Raw genomic sequence first — 21,838 nt, 5'->3', positions numbered from 1 at the left:
TAGCGACAGATACAAAAGGACTTCTAAGGGGTCTTTAGTTCCAATGAAAGTTCTGATTTATTTCCATACACCGAGATTGCAAAGGTTGTATGCAACAAAAAATGTTGCTGAAGAAATGACATGGCATGCCAAAAATCCAGAGCCGAAGACAAAATGGCTCACCCTAGCGAAGTGAAGCTTGGAAGCATTTGGATAGATCCTTTGACGAATTTGCATCTGAGCCTAGGAATGTTCGGCTCGGTTTGTGTACCGATGGGTTTGGTCCACATGGAAAGTTTGGGGGTCAGTATTCATGTTGGCCGGTCATCTTAACCCCGTACAACTTGCCGCCATCGATGTGCATGAAGAAACCCTTCATGTTCCTTTCGTTGCTCGTTCCTGGTCCTAAAAATCCGAAGGGAACTTGGATGTTACATGCAACCCTTAATCGAGGAATTGAAGCAATTATGGGATGTTGGAGCAACAACTTATGATATTTCTAGGAAACAAAATTTAATATGCGTGCTGCCATTCTTTGGACAATAAGTGATTTTCCTGCGTACGGTATGCTATCTGGTGGGCTACAGCTGGGAAAAAGGCATGTCCTTACTGTTTGGACAAATCTAAAGCTTTTTGGCTCGACCATGGGGGTAAAGTTTCTTGGTTTGATTGTCACCGTCAATTCCTACCCCTAGATCATCCTTTTCGTAACAACAAAGTAGCTTTTTGCAGAAATAAGGTTGAAAAAGGGTCTCCGCCACACATCATGTCTGGGGAAGAGTTGTGGTCCTGTGTTAAAGACTTGCCAAAGGCTACAGATGGGCCAGAAGCACTTAATACTTTGAAAAAGTTGAAAAAAGGGTGGTTCAAACAAAGCTGTCTTTGGGAGCTCCCATACTGGAAACTCTCCATCTTCGTAACAACCTTGACGTCATGCACATTGAGAAAAACTTTTTCGACCAACTAATTCACACAATTATGGATGTGAAAAAACAGACATCAGACACTGTTGCATCCAGAAAAGACATTGCTAAATTGTGTAAAAGGCCTCAACTTCATGTTACCAAGGATGCGAACGGAAAAGAAACTCCACCAAAAGCGCCTTTCGCACTGGACATAGCCCAAAGGAAAGTATTATGCAACTGGGTGAGAGATTTAAAATTTCCAGATGGTTATGCTCCGACTTAACAAGATGTGTGGACATGCAGTCCGGTAAGCTGCACAGTATGAAAAGTCATGACTGTCATGTCTTCATGGAAAGTTATACCGATAGCATTAAAGGAGTTGCTCCCGGTTCATGTGTGGAAAGCTGTTACTGAGATCAGCCTCTTTTTCGTGATTTGTGTTGCTCCACCATCACAGTAAGAGACATGGAAAGATTGGAAAAGAACATAGCCGAGATCTTTGTAAACTTGAAAAGATTTTCCCACCATCATTCTTCAATTCCATGGAACACTTACCGGTTCACCTTCCACGCGAAGCTAGGCTATGTGGTCCCGTACAATACCGTTGGATGTATCCCTTTGAAAGGTACCTTATCTTTCATTTTCATATATCCTTTTTATTGTTCTTCGCAATTATGTAACTCTTTTCATAACCACTTTATTAGGTTCCTTAATCATTTAAAACGCAAAATTGGTAACAAGGCTCGTGTGGAGGGTTCTATTTGTAATGCGTACTTGTGCGAAGAGATTGCAAACTTCTGTTCCAACTATTTTCAGCAAGGAGTGGATACTAAGACACGAGATTTAGGCCGTAATGTCACTGATGAAGTTGATAGGATGCTCGATGAAAATGTCCCAGAACTATTTAGAGTTGATTGTGGTCGGCCGTCAAAGCAGGTGGAAAACGATTTTTAACTGAAGCAGAACTTCAACGTGCACACCTATATGTGTTAGCAAATACAGGCATCTTACAAGAATTTGAAAAGTAAAACACTTGTTATTAATCATACTATTTACAAATTTAATTTTATTTTAATTTAGACATTGACAATTGTTATGATTGTAAGGGGTTTCGAGGACCACATTCTTCAAATTCGACCTAACTTACGTGCAGAAGATGTGTGGGTGCAACATGAAGCAGAATACCTTGATTGGTTTAGATCGAAAGTGAGTTTGTGTAACTATTAAACTCGTTGATACAAAGTTGTATCTAACATATGAATTATTTTAATAGGTTATTCAAGACAAACCAAATGATGATGTACTGTTTGCTTTAGCAATGGGTCCTTCGACATTAGTTCGCACTTGGAATGGATACTATGTTAATGGATACAATTTCCAAACACAAGGATCAAGCAAACACAAGTCCACCATGAATTATGGAGTGTGTGTGTCTAATGACGGAGGGAGTGATTTCTTTGGGATTCTAGATGATGTTATAGAATTGAAGTTTACTGGTGCACTTAGGCAATATAACACATTTTATTCAAGTGCAATTGGATGGACAATGTCAGGGGAATGAACATCGATCAATACAAGCTAGTTGAAGTCAACCATACCAAGAAATACCCCAAGTTTGATCCCTTTGTGCTATCATACCAGGTTAGCCAAGTATACTTCGCACCGTACCCAAGCTTGAAAAGAGATCGTGCTCAATGGTGGGCTGTGTTTAGGACAAAGGCAAGGTCTGTGATTGATGCTCCTGTTGACTTCGACTTCCTTCAGGAACAAGTGTTGGGACTCCAACTCTTTCTGATCCAAGTGATATTCCCGATTATGAAGAGGGTAATGATGTTGAGTGTGTTCAAGCAGATGATGAAGATATTTTATTCGAAGTCCCCTCAGGTGATGATGAAGAAGAGTCTAGTTTCGAGTCTGGAGATAGCGAGGATGATGACGATGAAGATGATGGTTTTTGGGATGACGATAGTGATGATGAACTAAGCGAGGATGGGAATTTCTTTGATTTGTTTTAGTATATCATAACTTGTATTAAGAACACCATTTATATTAAAATTCGTGACTTTTGTAATGATTTGTTGAAGATTACTTGTTATTTTGTAATGATGCTAGATTTTTCTTCACTTTGATGGTAGACGATATTTTGTTATGATGGTGACTAACGATTAATTATCCACCATGATTTATAAATTTGTTGTTTTATATAGGTAAGCATGTCTAATCCTAAGGGGCGGGAGGTCGAGATGGCTTAGGTGGAAGCCAAGGTCGTGGGAATTTGATTCCTAGGGAGCTTTTTGAGTCACCAGGAGCTCCAGAAAGCCCGAACCTTGGCTCTGAGACACAACGAGATGATTCAAGGCACGTGACATTGGTGACCAGTACCGGAGACGCCGAGCAGCCAGAGGGAGGAAGCTGAAGGGTCAAACCGTGCATCAAAAAGGGTTTTGAGCCCTACTGGATTGTGGTAAATTTCTAAATTAATATATGATTCATAATATTTATATTTTCCATGATATTGACAATTTAAGTGTTTGTTTGCAATTCAGGTTTGATGATAACAAAGTTAGCGGGTCCATCACTGACATTTTCCAGGGTCATTTCCGAGAACCTTGGTTTAACTACGTGAGGTGGACGATGCAACAAAGACGCATTGGTGGAACTCATTCACGGTATGTATGAATCAAATTATGAAGAATTAAATTTATTATATTAGTTTATTAACAACTTGTTTTAATGTTTGTTAAAGGGTCTTTACGAATGGGCTCCTGAGTTAGATGGCCAAGTGAGAAAAGCATACCAAATGAAAGCTGGAACTCGTTTGAGAGATTTGCGGTATTGGGTGCTCAACAAAGCTAAAGAAAGGCCAAAATGGTTGGGGAAAACCATTTATGAAAATATGAAAAAGAAAAGTCAGGAGCCCGCATTCCTCGAGAAATCTGAGAAGGCAAAGAAGAACCGAAGAGGTGGTCCCTCTCTAATCCAGTTGAGCCGTCGCACTTTCAGGGTTCCATCTCGGCGGCACAACATGCTAAAAAGATGGTAAGAATGTTTCATATGATTATTAGTTTGAATTTCATGATTTTTTCTGTATATGTAAAAAATAAAGTCTATGTTCAACAATGTGTACAGGCAAAGAGTAGAGGAGGAGTACTCCCTACCGCCCCGAGTTGTTCTTGAAAACTCATTTCAAAACTGTTGCTGGAAAAGGAGAGATTGCAGCAAACAAGAGAGCAAAACAAATTTCGGTACATACCTTTAAACATATATTTAAGTCATTATAGGCATTTTATTTGCACAATGAATGAATTTGAGTGGTTTTAAGTTAGTTTGAATCATAAACACCTCAAACATCCTATATATACTTAGTTAAATGTGTTAGATTGTAGTTTTGGTTGAAATTACAAAATACAGGCAAGTTAGAACCAAATGTAGGTCATTTAGCTCATTTTAGGCCATATTGCTTGAAAATGAATGAATTTGAGTAGTTTTATTAGTTTGAATCATAAACACCTCAAACATCCTATATATACTTAGTTAAATATGTTAGATTGTAGTTTTTTTGAAATACAAAATATAGGCAAGTTAGAACCAAATATAGGTCATTTAGCTCATTTTAGGCCATATTGCTTGAAAATGAATGAATTTGAGTAGTTTTAAGTTAGTTTGAATCATAAACACCTCAAACATCCTATATATACTTAGTTAAATGTGTTAGATTATAGTTTTGGTTGAAATTACAAAATATAGGCAAGTTAGAACCAAATGTAGGTCATTTAGCTCATTTTAGGCCATATTGCTTGAAAATGAATGAATTTGAGTAGTTTTAAGTTAGTTTGAATCATAAACACCTCAAACATCCTATATATACTTAGTTAAATGTTTTAGATTGTATTTTTGTTGAAATTACAAAATATAGGCAAGTTAGAACCAAATATAGGTTATTTAGCTCATTTTAGGCCATATTGCTTGAAAATGAATGAATTTGAGTAGTTTTAAGTTAGTTTGAATCATAAACACCTCAAACATCCTATATATACTTAGTTAAATGTGTTAGATTGTAGTTTTGTGTTGAAATTACAAAATATAGGCAAGTTAGAACCAAATGTAGGTCATTTAGCTCATTTTAGGCCATATTGCTTGAAAATGAATGAATTTGAGTAGTTTTAAGTTAGTTTGAATCGTAAACACCTCAAACATCCTATATATACTTAGTTAAATGTGTTAGATTGTTTTTGATTGAAATTACAAAATATAGGCAAGTTAGAACCAAATACAGGTCATCTAGCTCATTTTAGGCCCTATTGCTTGAAAATGAATGAATTTGAGTAGTTTTGTTAGTTTGAACCGTAAACACCTCAAACATCCTATATATACTTGGTTAAATGTGTTAGATTGTAGTTTTGGTTGAAATTACAAAATATAGGCAAGTTAGAACCAAAGTAGGTCATTTAGCTCATTTTAGGCCATATTGCTTGAAAATGAATGAATTTGAGTAGTTTTAAGTTAGTTTGAATCGTAAACACCTCAAACATCCTATATATACTTAGTTAAATGTGTTAGATTGTAGTTTTGGTTGATAAATTAAAATAAAAATATAGGCAAGTTAGAACCAAATTAAGGTCATTTAGCTCATTTTAGGCCATATTGCTTGAAAATGAATGAATTTGAGTAGTTTTAAGTTAGTTTGAATCATAAACACCTCAAACATCCTATATATACTTAGTTAAATGTGTTAGATTATAGTTTTGGTTGAAATTACAAAATATAGGCAAGTTAGAACCAAATGAGGTCATTTAGCTCATTTTAGGCCATATTGCTTGAAAATGAATGAATTGAGTAGTTTTAAGTTAGTTTGAATCATAACACCTCAAACATCCTATATATACTTAGTTAAATGTGTTAGATTGTAGTTTTTTGTGAAATACAAAATATAGGCAAGTTAGAACCAAATTAGGTATTTAGCTCATTTTAGGCCATATTGCTTGAAAATGAATGAATTGAGTAGTTTTAAGTTAGTTTGAATCTAAACACCTCAAACATCCTATATATACTTAGTTAAATGTGTTAGATGTTGTATTTTATTGAAATACAAAATATAGGCAAGTTAGAACCAAATACAGGTCATCTAGCTCATTTTTTAGGCCCTATTGCTTGAAAATGAATGAATTTGAGTAGTTTTAAGTTAGTTTGAATCGTAAACACCTCAAACATCCTATATATACTTGGTTCAATGTGTTTGATTGTAGTTTTGATTGAAATTACCTAATATAGGCAAGTTAGAACCAAATATAAGTTGTTTTTGCTTATTTTAGACCATATTGTTTGAAAATGCGTGCATAAGAGTATATTATTTAACAAATGCAGGAGACGTACAACAAGAAGCTGGATGATTGTAGCACTCAAGGGTCACAGCCAAACCCTAATTTGTTATATTAGGAGACAGTTGGAGGGAGGAACAGAGGAAAAGTGCAGGGGTTGGGTCAGGGAGATCATTTGTACTACAACTCTTCATCTGGGCGAGGAGTAGATGGTTCTTCACAACCATATGAGCCATCGATTTTTTCTCAGTAGAGGCGCAGGTGGAGGCCAAGGTCGCTGCACGGATGGTAAAGTGGAGGCAAAGGTTCAACACGTCTGGAAGAGTCAAATCGGGCCCTCGTGCAGGAAATGATGCGGAATATGACTAATTTTGGCCACTTGTTCTCAGGTTGCAACACAGGACCCTCTCCACAACGCAGACCAGAGGATGACCCGAGGTTTGGTGGTGGCGGCACTAGTGCTACTGAGACACCCGCCACAGTGTAGTTGGTTTGGTTTTGGCAACTAGCTAGATTACTAACTTATAGTTTCTACAGTCTAACTTTATATATGTACTTAGTGTCTATATTTATCGGCATATATCTAGTTTTGTTTTTAGGTGTTTCGATATGTTTTTTTGGAACTCGACTTTTACTCGATTTTCTGACACCGGGATTTATTTTGCGTTCATATAATACATCAAGGTAGTTTGTTTAATTATAAACATTTAGTGTCTAAATTTCCCGACATTGGGATGTATTTTATGTACATAAATCTAATCTATTTCAATTTTAAGTTGCATATTTCTTTAGTTTTAAATATAGAATGCGATGAAGGCGACGCAGGAACATATTTAATGTAGTATATTTCGATGTTGGCGTGGAATACAGGTTTGAGTATAATTTTGGAAAACATTATTATATTATTTCATATAATTAATAAAAACAACGACGGCTAAACTTGAACCAACGACGGCTAACCAGTCGTTATACAAGAGAGCAATGGCTGCCAAGGAAGTTAAAGGCAACGACGGTGTGCGGATATTAGCGCCGGCTAAGAGCCGTCGGAAAACAACGACAACTTTAAAGCGTCGTCGCAGTAACGACGGTCTGGAACCATAGGTGACAAGTAATCAACGACGGCCAGAAAAGCAGACGTAGCAAACCGTCGTTGATAAGCCACCGACGGCCAAACGGTCGTTATTTTTTAGTTCAACGACCAAAACTGCAACGTCAGTTGTTTAACGACCGTCAGCCGTCGGTGTTACAATTAGCGACGACTTTTTAAGATATAGCGACGGCTTTTAGCAGTCGGTGACTGGGCCTATTCTTGTGCTAAGATTGCCACATTTCTGCGACAGCATGGTTTCTCTCGGTCTTATTATGATTATTTTCTCTTTACTTATTGTCGTGACTCCGTTCCTCTCAATGTTCTGGTGTATGTTGACGATCTTATTATTTCTGAGAATGATACTACTGCTCTGACTTCTTTCAAAATTATCTTGGCGAGTGTTTTCGAATGAAGGAACTTAATTCTTTCAAGTATTTTTTGGGGATTGTCGTTGCACGTAGTGCAGATGGTTTTTTCTTATCTCTGTGGAAGTATACTCTTGACATCATCTTTGAGACCGGATTGTTGGGTACTAAACCTGCCGATAGCCCTCTTGAGCGGAATCATCAGTTGGCTCTTGCTGATGGCCCTCTTCACCAAGATCCTGCTCAATATCGTCGGCTTGTGGGTCGTTTGATTTATTTAGCCTTTACTAGGCCCAATTTAGTTTTGTTGTTCATGTGTTAGCTCAGTTTATGCATCAGCCTCGTTACCAGCATTGGGAAGCGGCCCTTCGGATGGTGCGATACTTGAAGAGGTGTCCAGGTCAGGGTGTCATCCTCTCCTCACTTTGTTATTTACATCTGACCGCTCTTGGTGTGACTTAGATTAGGCCACTTGTCCCTTGACTCACCATTTTGTCACGGGTTGGCTTATTTTTCTTGGATCTTCTCCCATATTCTGGAAAACCCGAAACAACATAGTGTCACTCGTTCGTATGCTGAAGACGAATATATATCGTTCGATGGCTGACGTTACTGCTGAACTCAAATGGTTACGTTCTCTTCTTAGTAACCTTGGGGTGTCTGATTCACAAACCATTTCCCTCTTTTGTGATAGCAAATCTACCCTCTATATTGCTCAAAATCCAATCCTTCTTGAACGAACTAAGCACATTGAGGTTGATTGTCACTACATTCGAGATGCTATTCAGGATGGTCTCATTACTACTACTGCCTAGGTGCCTAGTACGGAGCAACTCGCCGACTGTTTCACTAAAACCCTTGGCATTCGTCGATTTCGGTTCTTATTAAGCAAGTTGGCCATTGGTGATCCCTATACTCCTACTTGAGATGGGGAGAGGTTGTTGGACCACGTATATGTTATATGTTGTGCTATATTTGTTTTGGCCCTACTCATGTATATTTTGTATTCTTAGCCCAATCGGTTTTTAGCTTTAATTTGTATGGCATTAAGGTTGTATATTTGAATATAGCTTCTGCTTTGGCAATACTCGAGACACGAATTGGCTTGGCCTCTACCTACATCATCATCATCATCACCACGAATTGACTTTGTGGTGTTAAGTCTAATTCCACCTAAATTTTATTACTCTGATAATCTAGTTTGTGCGTAGTTTAGGCCATGCCTTCTTCAACTTAAGCAAGCCAGTTCTAAGTAGCATCTAATTAAATTAGTAAAAATTAAGTTGTAATTAATCAAATGCATATTTAAGTAAATATGTAAATATACATAGGACAAAAAACATGAATGGACCTAAATTTATTTATCTTAACCGTAGAAAGTGTCTTATTAGTCATTTATACGTAATTTTTATGTTCATACATTAGCGTGATTTGCATAGTTATTGGATAATTCTACAAATAGCATCTCTTTGCCAAAATGAGGTTGTATATCATGATACTATAGCAGACCATAACGTTAGTAAAGTATAACTAATAATAACAATTAGTATTATATGCACTGGATGTACAATAAGTAAGCGTGGCATCACTTCACTTTTAGGCAATATGCGTCATCTATTTATACTAATATATTAAAAGGTGTTCCTAATCAAGGAACGGTGACACGTGACTCTCTTCCTTAGTTTGTTTTACTCAATGGTGGAGCCATAATTTCAAAATCGAGGGGTCACAAAAAAAGATAAAGGATATTCAATATTGAAAATTTTATAATTAACAAAGACACATTGTCTAATATTCATTGTCATACATTCCAAACTAAGAAAAATTACATAAACAAAAATAACTATATGAAAATCAAATCAATAAATTATCATAATAAAAAAACTAAATCATAATAGAAAATTATAAATTATTTAACACTACCTAATTTATACAAATTGATATTTTACAAATTCAACATTCACAAAAAAACTGAACAACACACCAACAAAGTGCATCAATAACTTATCACACTTCACAAATTTGAAAATTCACACATATGCAAATATTACAATTAATATCAACCAAATAAGATTTTAAATATACAATTTAAAAATTAGGAAATAGATAATGTAAAGAATTAAAACTTAAACTCTGTTAATACCTGATGATAATTAGATTAACAAGAATACAGGTGAAGCACCCATTCATCTTTAACTGCATGACTGCTAGTTGCTTCACTGATTTTTTTTTTTTTTGTTTTATGAAAAATCCTTAATTTTTTTGTTAATTCGAGGGGTCACGTGTCCCCACGTGACCCATATTAGCTCCGCCAGTGGTTTTACTACACATGATCCATAGACCATATACAACAAAAAAGATACTAAATTAATTGTATAGGATTTGATCCCATGACTTCAAGCTTACATAGTAAAATTTTAACCACTAAACAAAATAATATTTGGTGTTATCATTTTAAAGTAAAATATTAATAATGAAAATTTTAATTATCCGAGGAATATTCCAAGCCTATAAACTTGTTTTTAAACTCAAAAGTGATCCCTTTTTAAGTTTAAAAGTAATTATATCTAAACAAATGGTAACTTTTTATCTTGGATCAATTTTGTTTGTCAAAATGACCCTTTTAAGATAAAAAAAAAAATTACCCCAATCTAACAATAATTTCGTATACCCTCATATCATTCAAGAATTTGCATAATAATAAATGAAGAGAGGTTTACTCAAAATAACATAAAATGAAGAAAGGTGACCTAGTCAAACTAACTCAAATTGCACGAAGACGATCCTGCATACTTACTTGACAAATATAGACAGCCTAATTAAGGAATGTCTGATTTTAAACCACCCCCTCTGGTTATTTTTTCTTTTGGATGAATTTTGTCTGGTCCTAAACAACTAATTACTACATACCTCCAATAGTTCTTCCCGTTTCTCGTCTTCCTCAAACCCCAAAAAGATGCAAGCATTTCTATCATCAACAAACTAAAATTTTAATCTCTTCTTTCTTTTTTTTCTCTTCATCAATTAACATATGGTGAAGAGGCAACATGTATCTACTTTCTCAAAATTAGATTTGACCTTCACCATTTACATCAAGAAGATGAAAAAGAGGAAATAATCCCAATAAAATTAGTGGAAAATAGCCCCCAAAATTTTGTAGCATATTACTATTTATTACAAGAATAATATTCAATTTATTTTGATTCTATTAGGGCAAATAGTAAAAATGAATGACCTATTCTCAAACTCGTTTAGGAAGTACTCAGAATTCGAGCAACAAGGCTTCAAAAACGATGTAGAATCCGGAACAGAAGGCATGAACCTCGATAAGTTCTTCGAGGATGTGGAGAAGGTAAAGGAAGACATGAAGGAGGTGGAGAAAATTTACAAGCGCCTCCAAGACCAAAATGAAGAGTCTAAGGTTGTCCACAATGCCAAGACTATGAAGGAGCTTCGTGCACGGATGGACTCAGATGTGTCCTTGGTACTAAAAAAAGTGAAGATTGTCAAGGCAAAACTTGAAGCATTAGACAAATCAAATGTACAAGCTCGTAACGTGCCTGGGTGCGGACCAGGGTCTTCCGCTGATAGGACCCGTACATCGGTGGTAAGCGGCCTAGGGAAGAAGCTTAAGGACATGATGGATAACTTCCAAGCTCTAAGAGCAAAAATGCAATCCGAATATAAAGAAACTATGGAGAGAAGGTAGTGATAGTAGATAAAACATGAAACTACTCCCTCCGTCCCAAAATATAGTTCCCATTTCCATTTTGGGTGTCCCAAAATATAATTTCAATTTTCATAGTTATTTCCACATTTTCCCTTAATTTTTCTAGAAAAACCGTGTCCCATCATTTATTTGCTTCTTGAATTATGTTTTTTCCTTTTTTTTTTATTCAACCAAAATGTTACAATTAATGTTGTTTCACCAATTATATCCCATTGTCTCTCCTAAAATCATTTTTTCCCATACAACATCTATTTAAATAAACAAAAAAAATCTTTGATATCCCTCTTATATTCTACTTGCATAAATTACCGTGAAAAAAGGAAAATGGGAATTATATTTTGGGACGGAGGGAGTATTATTTATTGACATAACGTATATGAGAACTCATAACCTATAAGATATGTCGTATATTCAAATAATGGTGCGATATCAATATATCATCACCAACCTAAAGCTTTATTTGTAATTTCATCGATGCATTATCAATTTTCCCATTATTTGACTCATACTCATCAATTGTCATAATGTCATTTCTACATTGTCGTTAAGCTCATTTATGCATCCTCGATCAACAACGTGCATGATACCATCATCTAATTATATGATGCGTCACATAGAAGAATTTGCAATAAAATACTTACATATATATATCGATTTCCTTAGGTACTTTACTATCACCGGAGAGAAGGCAGATGAAACAATGATTGAGAACCTTATTGCAAGTGGAGAGAGTGAAAATTTCCTTCAGAAGGCGATACAAGATCAAGGGAGAGGGCAGATATTAGACACAATATCAGAGCTTCAAGAAAGGCATGATGCTGTTAAAGAGATTGAGAAGAATTTGATTGAACTTCATCAAGTTTTCCTTGACATGGCTGCTTTGGTTGAGGCTCAAGGACAACAGCTGAATAACATTGAAAGCCATGTGGCGCATGCGAGCTCGTTTGTGAGGCGTGGCACTGAGGAACTTGTGGAGGCAAGAGTGCAACAAAAGAACTCAAGGAAGTGGTACTGTTATGCCATTTTAGCTGGAATTGTGCTTATTTTTGTCCTCGTCTTCCCTTTATTTATCAATATCATATTGCCTCACTTGGTTAGATAGGATGTTATCTGGGAAGCGAGGACTAACCGGAGGAAGCTGAGAATTCTAAACTTAGTTTTGTTTAATTTCATTAAATGGTGAGGAAACAAGGCATAAGATATTAGATTTTGTACATCAATACTTAGGGAGAAAGTTTTTGTTTTGTTTTCTCAGGACTGTGTGTCTGAAGTTTTGGTTGTAGGACCAAGATTTAGGGAGATATCTAAAATACCTTATGTGGTTGTATTAATTATTCTTTTCCAATTTTGGTAAAATTAATGTATATATCTAAACTGGGAATTTAAATTTCCCCTTCCACCTCTACAAAAGCCCTAAGGTTGTGTTTGGGAATGATGAATTCATTTCAATTGCTTGATTTAAATTGCAGGAATTCAAATTCTTGAATCCAAATCCAAATACTCTTGTTTGGAAAAAACTAATAAATTCATATTAGTAGGTGGAGGAGAGAGAAAGAGTGATAGTGGGGCTTTTTAAAGGGGAGGGGGAAGAGAGAGTGATAGATGTTTTGAGAATAAGCTAAGTAATTTCAAATGACAAGAAAAATCACATCATTTCAATTTCCTCATTTAATGGGTTTCCTCAATAAATATTGAATTTGTGACAAATTCTGAATTTCAAATTCATACTCATCCAAACAATGGAATTGATCAATTCCAGAATTTGAAATGTAATTCACCTATCCAAACATACCATAAGATTATTGTACATTGAGTGGGCAGATTAATATACATTGAGTGGGCAGATTAATTACTTAGCTTGACTACGAGGATTATACTCACTTTTTGTTCTGTTTTATTCCATGTTTTGATGATGTCAAATACATATGTAGTAATATGATTTTATTTTAGAAAATTATAAAACACCAAAAATAATGTCATGTTGATTTAATATATCTTGTAGAGAATGATTTTATAATCTAAGTCAAGATATTATGTTTGATACACTTTGCCTATCATTATAAGGTATGCTCAATAATCTATTAACTAAAGAATCTTTGTATCAAATATTCTTATAGTTATTAGATTTATGGTTGTTGTTATTGTGGCTTAAAAATAGTTAGAGCAAGCATAACAATGTTGAGCAAAATCTGGCTGGAGCATATGTTGCATAAATGGACGAACTACTTGCTTGAGGTTCTCTAACTATCTGAACGACTTGCTATGAATACGCAACTAACTGTTGTAAGCACTCCGACAATCTAGCTGCACTTTCACACCAACAGATAGTGGTGGAAGTTGATAGCTGTTGCAAAATTGGTGGAACAAGTGGAGCAAAAATTGCGCCATGATCTACCCTCCATTACAAGTGCACATCATGTGGAAAGCGGAGCTTAATAAGCACATGAGAAGAAGAATTGAAGCAGCTATAAAATTGAGAATTTATTTGAAGAAAAAATATAACTTTCAAGCATAATAGATAATATAACTCCCAATCAAGCACGCTTAATTGTGAAATAACTAAGAGAATGAGCTCCCCCCTTTAGCTTGATCACAATATAAGGAAGACCAAGCAACCAACCCTGGATTATCGGTATATCTCTGTCCACTATATATAATACTCCTAATTAAATATTATTATATAATATTCTTTCATGTACATAAATCAAGGATTGTGTAATATCTTGTAATTAGGATAGTTAGGAAAGTTGTATTTGTTTTCTTAATTATAGCCTAAGCATGCTTAGGCTATATCTTGTGGTTAGTGTGAATATAAAAGTTTAAGCAAAACTTTCATGGTATGAGTTTCTTTCTAGGGTCCGGTTCTTTTTCTTCCTTTCTTTCCATTTATCTTCTTCCGTTGCACACTCGGCTCAGTTTCACCGGCGTTGCCTCCCTTCTCGACCGCCCACTTGCCTCACCATCATGCCTGACGGCAAGTCTTCTTTTCACCCTGCCCTTGTGGTTTCCGACATTAGAAATCATATCTCCATTACTCTTGCTATGGAGAATGTTCAATACTCAAGATGGGCGGAATTATTTAAAATTCATGCCCACTCCCACAAAGTCATCCACCATATTATTCCACCGGAAAAAGAGAAAGAGAAGGTCCCCTCTACGGATGAGGAGAAAGAGTTGCAGTCTACTCTTGATGCTACGGTTCTTCAATGGATATATGCAACGATTTTTGATGACCTGTTACACACCATCATTGATCCCGGTTCCATGGCTATGTAGAATTCTCATGCCATCACTCTTTAATATGAGTTCTCTTCTATATATATGGAGGATTTTCCTAATGAATCCTCTTATTGTCAACATCTCAAGACCTTGTCGGATCAACTCAAGAACGTGGGAACCCCGGTTTCCAGCAACCAGCTTGTATTTTAAATGGTTTCCTATCTCACGGATGCCTACCATCAAGTTGCTACTCTTATCCGCCACAGTGACCCTCTTCCACCTTTTTACCAAGCCCGTTCTATGCTCACTCTTGAAGAGGCGGGCCTTGCCAAGACGGCATCAACCGGAGCCGCCATGATAGCTCGTGAATCTGACTCTATGAGCCCAGATAATACTCACCCTTAGCGCAAATCTCAAGGTGGCCGCAATAATGGTAAATATCGAGGATAAAACAATGTTAATAATGGCAAAAATAAGAATTTCGACACTGGTGGTGGCCGGAGCGGTGGTCGGAATTCAGGGGGTGGCGGCAGCCGAAACTCCGGCAATGGTGGCCATGGGGTTGGGGCCAAGGGCCTTGTGTCGTGCCTCCCTCTCCTTATCCAACATATCCTTGGCCCAGACCCATGTCTTCTCCTCCTCATCTTGGTCCAACAGGTATTTTCGGCTCCAAACCTCCACGACAACAAGCATATGTTGTCGCCGTAGGGCCTCCAGCTCCTACCTCCAGCCTAACTGACATTGAATTAGATATGTACACACTTGGGCTCACTCCTCCTGACCGAAACTGTATATGGACACCGAAGCCACCTCTCACATGACATCCAATCAACGTACTCTCTTTTCCTATTTTAATTTGAAGAATTCACGCGGTATAATTACTGGTAATGGTTATTCTATTCCTGGTCACGGTTATGGAGACACTCATTTCCCTTCCTCCATTCCTCATTAAACCTTAAAAATGTTCTTCATGCTCCCCTTCTTTTGAAAAATTTAGTCTCTGTTCGCAAATTTACCACCAATAACTCTATTTATGTGGAATTTTGATCCGTTTGGGTTTTCTGTGAAGGATTTACAAATGGGGAGGGGGCCAATGAGTTGTGAGAGTCGAGGAGCTCTTTATCCTATTTGCACCAATATTGCTTCACCTTTTCCCGCTTTGGCTTCTTCCACTTGGCATTAGCGTTTGGGTCATCCGAGAGGACCTATTTTAGCTACACTTAAGATTAATAAAATGATTCAAATTAATCAAACTCGTAGCTCAAATGCTTGTTATTCATGTCTTCTTGGAAAACTTGTTAGGTTGCCATTTGTTGCTTCTACTTCGTGCACTTTTATGCCATCTGATATTATCCATGTTGATATTTGGACCTCACCTGTTTTAAGTTCATTGGGTCATCGATATTATCTTGTCTTATTGGATGATTATACAAAATTTGTGTGGATTCAACTTTTTTTCTTTCTAATCTTTTGTCTGCACTCAATTTGAAAGAGATATTAAAACACTCTAATGTGATAATGGGCGGAAATTTGATAAGGAGCCATAATTGCGGGAATTTTGTATGAAACATGGTTTACTTTTTTGTTTTTTATGTCCTCACTCATCTCCTCAAAATGGAAAAGCCGAACGGAAATTTAGAACTACCAACAACATTGTTCGTACTATTCTTGCTCATGCATCCCTCCCCCATCTTTTTGGCATCATGCATTAAAAGTAGCAACATATCTTCTTAACATACTTCCTAACAAGGGCCTTGGGTATCAAACTCCACACAAGATTCTCTGTCAACGGGACCCATCTTACCATCATCTTCGAGTTTTTGGGTGTTTGTGTTATCCATTGTTTTCATCTACCACCATCAACAAACTTCAAGCTCATTCTACTCCATGTTTTTTCTAGGGATATCCTCCTAATGATCGTGGATACAGATACTATGACATGTTCTCTCGAAAAATCATTGTGTGTCGCCATGTTATTATTGATGACAACATATTTCCATTTGCCATATTACATACTCCATCCTCACATGCCTATGATTTTTTACAAGATGGACTCTCTCCAGCCGTTGTGCATTAACTAGTCACTGATAGCCCACAAATACAACAACCCTGCCCAATTCACTCAGCCCAAACACAACTCCCTCACCAGCGTTGCTGGTTTCCCCTTCCCAGGCACATACTCCTCCTTTTCTTATCCAAGTCCGTAGTCCCTCACAAACCCCCTAGCCCACGCGCGCCAAGCTACCCCTTCTCCTGGCCCACCCGAGTCTTCCTCCTCTCCACAGGACCGTCACGCTGGTCCATCCCCATCTCCTGGCCCAGCAACCTCTCTCTCAAATTTGCCATCCTAGGCCAAGCACCACTCCCCCTCTCTCATACCTTCCTCATCTCTGCCCATTTCTAGTGCTCACCCCACTCTCTCATGCTCGATTACACGTAAACAACATGGGATTTTTAAGCCTAATCGTCAGCTTAAACTTCACACACAAGCTTCTAAATTTACTTTGCCTCGTAATCTTGTGAATACTCTCCGTGATGTGAACTGGAAAATTGCTATGACTGATGAATATAATGATCTTATGAAAAATGGGACTTGGGAGTTGGTGCCCCGCCCCCCTGATGTGAATGTCATTCGTTCTATGTGGATTTTTACTCATAAAGAACATTCTGATAGTACTTTTCAGAGGCGTATGGCCCGTCTTGTAGGGGACAGACAGACTCAACATGTTAGCATTGATTATGGTGAAACTTTCAGCCCGGTTGTTAAGCCAAATACTATTTGGACTGTTCACAGCTTGGCCATGTCCAAAACTTGGTCTATCCATCAACATAATGTGAAAAACGCATTATTTCATGGTGATCTAAAAGCGATTGTGTATATGCATCAACCTATGGGTTTTTGGGATCCTGGTCGCCATAATCATGTGTATATATTGAAGAAATCACTATATGGTCTTAAGCAGGCTCCTCGGGCATGGTATATGCACTTTGCCGATTTTGTGTCCACCTTTGGCTTTACTCATAGTAAGTCTTATTACTCTTTGTTAATTTATTGACATGGCTCTGCTTTGGCCTATCTCTTGTTGTATGTTGATGATATAATTCTTACTAATTCATCGGATGCGTTACGTAAGTCTATCATAGCCTGACTCAGTTTGGAATTTGGTATGAAAGATCTCAGCCCATTGAGTTATTATTTTTTGGGCATCGCTGTAAGTCGTCATGCAGGTGGTTTATTTTTATCGCAGCATAAGTATGCTCTTGAGATTATTGAGTGTGCTATCATGGCCTCTTATAAACCATCTCCCACTCCGGTCGAGACAAAGCCCAAGATGAGTGCTCATGCGAGCACCCCTTATGAGGATCCATCTCATTATCGTAGCCTTGTTAGGGCTCTTCAGTATCTTACTTTGACTAGGCCCGATATTTCTTATGCTGTTCAGCAGGCCTGCTTATTCATGTATGCATGATCCACGTGACGAGCATGTGTAGGCTCTTAAGCGCATTGTGCGCTACATATAGGGTACTATTGATCATGGCTTACACTTGTACCTTTCTTCCATCTCCTCTCTTGTTTCTTATACAGATGCAGATTGGGGTGGTTGCACTGACACTTACCGCTCTACTTCCGGTTATTGTGTGTTTCTTGGTGACAACTTGGTCTATTGGTCTGCCAAACGCCAAGTAACTTTGTGTCCCGTTCTAGTGCTGAAGCCCAGTATCATGGGGGTGGCTAATGTTGTTTTCTGAAACATGCTGGTTACGTAATCTACTGCTTGAGCTACATTGCCCTATTCAAGAAGCTACATCGATGTATTACAACAATGTTAGTGCTCTTTATCTTTTCGGTGATCATTTTAATCATCAGCGTACTAAACATATTGAGCTTGACATTCACTTTGTACGTGAAAAAGGTAGCCCGAGGCCAGGTTCGGGTATTACATGTTCCATCACGTCATCAGATTGCAGATATCTTTACCAAAGGTCTTCCTTTAGTCCTTTTTGAAGATTTTCGTGACAGTCTCAGTGTTCGACAACCTCCCGCTTCAACTGCAGGGATGTGATAGAATAGTATTGTATGGTATTCTTTGATGTACATAAATCACGGATTGTGTAATCTCTTGTAATTATAATAGTTAGTGTTGTTTATGACTTGAAATCTTGTAAATGGCATAAGGCTAACTCTGAATGCACATATCTCTCAATATATAAATGGTTTTAATGTGATTCAAATTGGAGGTGATAGCTTCTTCAAAGAGCTTTCCAATGATACGTCATATGCCCAATTCCACTGAGAAACGAGAAAGTTACTCCCGTTTCACGAAGGACTGCCGAGAGCATACCGCGACTCGTGGTAGCCACAACGACTCACAGTTTGCGAGATATGTTTCCAAATCAGTTTTTCTTTTTAGGGTTTTGTGCGGAGTATATCCTATGGTTAGTTTTTGTGCGAGGTTCCTTATGCTATAAAAGGACCTCTTAGTGTTCATTATTTACACACAACTTATGAAACTCTTTTAGCCTCTAGAATTTAGGACTCTTTGTATTATTCTCTCTAATTTTCTCCATTTTATTGAAGAAGCTCTAATCCCCCACTTGTGGACGTAGGTCAAATTTGACTGAACTACGTAAATCCTTGTGTTCTTTGTTTGTTCATCTTTATAGTTTTCTCACCTTTATTATTTCATTGATTTTCCATTCCGCAAATCAAACTACAACACCCGATTTCCTAACAAATTGGTATCAAGAGCTTGGTTGTTAAAGATATTAGGTGTTTATAGAACAAGTTTGATTTTTTTTTTTATTATGTCAATGAAATACGATATTGAGAAATTTTATATGCAAGTAAATTTTGGCCTATGGCAATTAAAGATGAAAGCCATCCTTTTTCAAAATGCCTGTTATAAGGCTCAGGTATGTGCATCCAAAAAGCCTTCGGGTATGACGGATGATCAGTGGGAGGATATGGCTTTGAATGCACTCTCAGCGATTCATTTAAGTCTATCTAATGAAGTTTTGAGGGAGGTTGCCAAAGAGAAGAATGTTGCGGGTTTATGATTGATGTTAAAGTCACTTTATATGACAAAGTCTGTGACCAACCATCTACTACTAAACTCTAGACTTCATGATCTTCGTCTAATAGAAGGTAAATCGCTTTAGTCTCATTTAGATGAATTCTTCTCTATAATTATGGTTTTGCAAAACATCAACGTTGAAATCGATGATGAGGATATGGCTATTAGGTTGTTGTGTTCTTTACCACCTTCGTATGAGCACTTTCGAGATACCTTATTATATGGAAAAGATGATTTGAGTTTGCGGGATGCTAAGGAGGCCTTAACTCAAAGAGATTTAATTGAAAATAAATTGGTTAATAAATCTAATAATTCTGCTCACACAAATGCTTTGGCTGCTCATGGTAGAAAGAATCATGGCAAAATCTGTAACTATTGTCATGTGAAGGGTCATATTAAATCTGAGTGTTGGAAATTAAAGAAGAAAAATGGAGAAAGGTCCAATGAGGGTCAATCTGCAAATATTATCGACGCTGTTTTTGATGATGATCTTGCACTTTAGGGTTACAAGACTTGGGGCTGCGGTTTCTACGATCTCTTCATGATTGGTGCCCTTTTGAGATCTCTTCGTAAAACGAGAAACCGTGTGGATTTTCTTTTCTGAAGTATATGATAGATTGTTTTTGAGTTTGCAATAAGTAGAATCTTGGTTATGCATTAGATTTTGTTCTAGTTATGCTATTTCTTATCTCAATTTGGTACTTTTGTGTTTATTAAATACAATTGAAATTTAGAAACTATTGTTGTCATTCAATTTCTAGAATTGCCTTTGAGTTTGTTGTTGAGATGAAGAAGTATTTGAAGAGAGTGTGGTCAATTTGAGGAAGCATGCTTAGCGTTGGTGACTTTATACTCTCGATCTAGGCCATGTGATGGTTTTGTATACGGATTTTGTGTTCGAAGACGCATCGGTACATAGTTATAAATTATGTTCATTTTCTGGATTGCCTACAATGGGTAGGTTTAAGGAATTTTGTTTACGGTGGAGGTTCTATGGTTGAGCATAACTTCTTGGTTCAAGGTGGAGTTACCTTGTTTGTTCGGTTTCAAGTCAAGGTGGAGATTGTTATTTATGACTTGAAATCCTATGAATGGCATAAGGCACACTTTGAATGCACATATCTCTCAATCTATAAATGGTTATGGTGTGATGCATATTGGAGGTAATATCTTGTTCAAAGAGCTTTCCGACGATAGGCCATACGCCAAATTCCACTAAGAAACGAGAAAGCTACGGACGTTTTACGAAGGACTGCCGAGAGCATACCGTGACTCGCGGCAGCCACCGCGACTCGCGGTTTGCAAGGTACGCATCCAAATCAATTTTTCTTTTTAGGGTTTTGTGCGTAGTATATTTTAGGGTTAGTTTTTGTGCGGGGTTCCTTATGCTATAAAAGGACCTCTTAGTGTTCATTACTTACACACAACTTTTGAAACACTTTTAGCCTCTAGAATTTAGGACACTCTGTATTATTCTCTCTGATTTTTTCCATTATAGTGAAGAAGCTCTAATCCCCCGCCTCTTGACGTAGGTCAAATTTGACTGAACTACGTAAATTCTTCTGTTCTTTGTTTGTTCATCTTTATAGTTTTCTTGCCTTTATTATTTCATTGATTTTATGTTCCGTATTAATCAAACTACAACACTCGATTTCCTAACAGTTAGGAAAGTTGTTATTTGTTTTCTTAATTGTAGCTTAAGCATGTATATCTTGTGGTTAGTGTGAATAGAAAAGTTTAAGGAAAACTTTCAACTCCTTTACTACTTTATTACTTCCTTGGTCGTGTTAAGAGAGAGAATGCTCAAGGTTTTTGACCACTATAGAAAATATTACTTATTATGTGATTATTGGTACCATTATATATAGAAGCAAATAAGCAATATCCTATCCATTCACGCACAGTACTAAAATCACTAGATTTTGATAGGTTAGCTGGTTGGCTGGTCCATCCCAACCACTAACATCTCTCTTGATCTCTTTTCGCTAAAAGATAAGAACTATTATTGCCTTAAAATTGTTCATTTGTCCGACTATTGTCGCATATCTACTGACACGATTTCATGATCTGAGAATTGAAAATTTCCCTCCAAGAAATTGTTTCATGCGAAAGCAACAAAGATAAATCTAGCATCCAAATACGTGCCGCGAATCATCA

At 37.0% G+C, this 21,838-nt stretch overlaps 1 protein-coding gene and 1 long non-coding RNA gene across 2 annotated transcripts; both read left to right on the top strand.

Annotated features, from left to right (window-relative positions):
* The first annotated feature begins 3,264 nt into the window (after nucleotides 1-3,264).
* On the top strand, nucleotides 3,265-6,487 carry LOC104882816 (uncharacterized). The gene is made up of 4 exons (XR_008967337.1): nucleotides 3,265-3,348; nucleotides 3,431-3,553; nucleotides 3,631-4,129; nucleotides 6,249-6,487. It is a non-coding gene; the product is annotated as an uncharacterized LOC104882816 (long non-coding RNA).
* A 4,396-nt stretch (nucleotides 6,488-10,883) lies between these two features.
* LOC104882818 (syntaxin-125-like) lies at nucleotides 10,884-12,489 on the top strand. Its single transcript, XM_010667218.3, has 2 exons — nucleotides 10,884-11,362; nucleotides 12,051-12,489. The coding sequence occupies exons 1-2, from the start codon at nucleotides 10,884-10,886 to the stop codon at nucleotides 12,487-12,489; spliced, it is 918 nt and encodes a 305-aa protein (XP_010665520.1).
* Nucleotides 12,490-21,838: the final 9,349 nt, after the last annotated feature.

The sequence above is a fragment of the Beta vulgaris genome, chromosome 8 (assembly GCF_026745355.1).
Source record: "Beta vulgaris subsp. vulgaris cultivar EL10 chromosome 8, EL10.2, whole genome shotgun sequence".
Classification (NCBI taxonomy): Eukaryota; Viridiplantae; Streptophyta; class Magnoliopsida; order Caryophyllales; family Amaranthaceae; genus Beta; species Beta vulgaris.
This window is presented reverse-complemented; position numbering and strand designations above follow the sequence as displayed.

Bases quoted from the DNA above. Each gene is read 5' to 3' on its own strand.
- LOC104882818 (XM_010667218.3), top strand. From the start codon at position 10,884: ATGAATGACCTATTCTCAAACTCGTTTAGGAAGTACTCAGAATTCGAG. The intron at 11,363-12,050 runs GTAGTGATAGTA...CGATTTCCTTAG, and splicing joins AAAGAAACTATGGAGAGAAG to GTACTTTACTATCACCGGAG.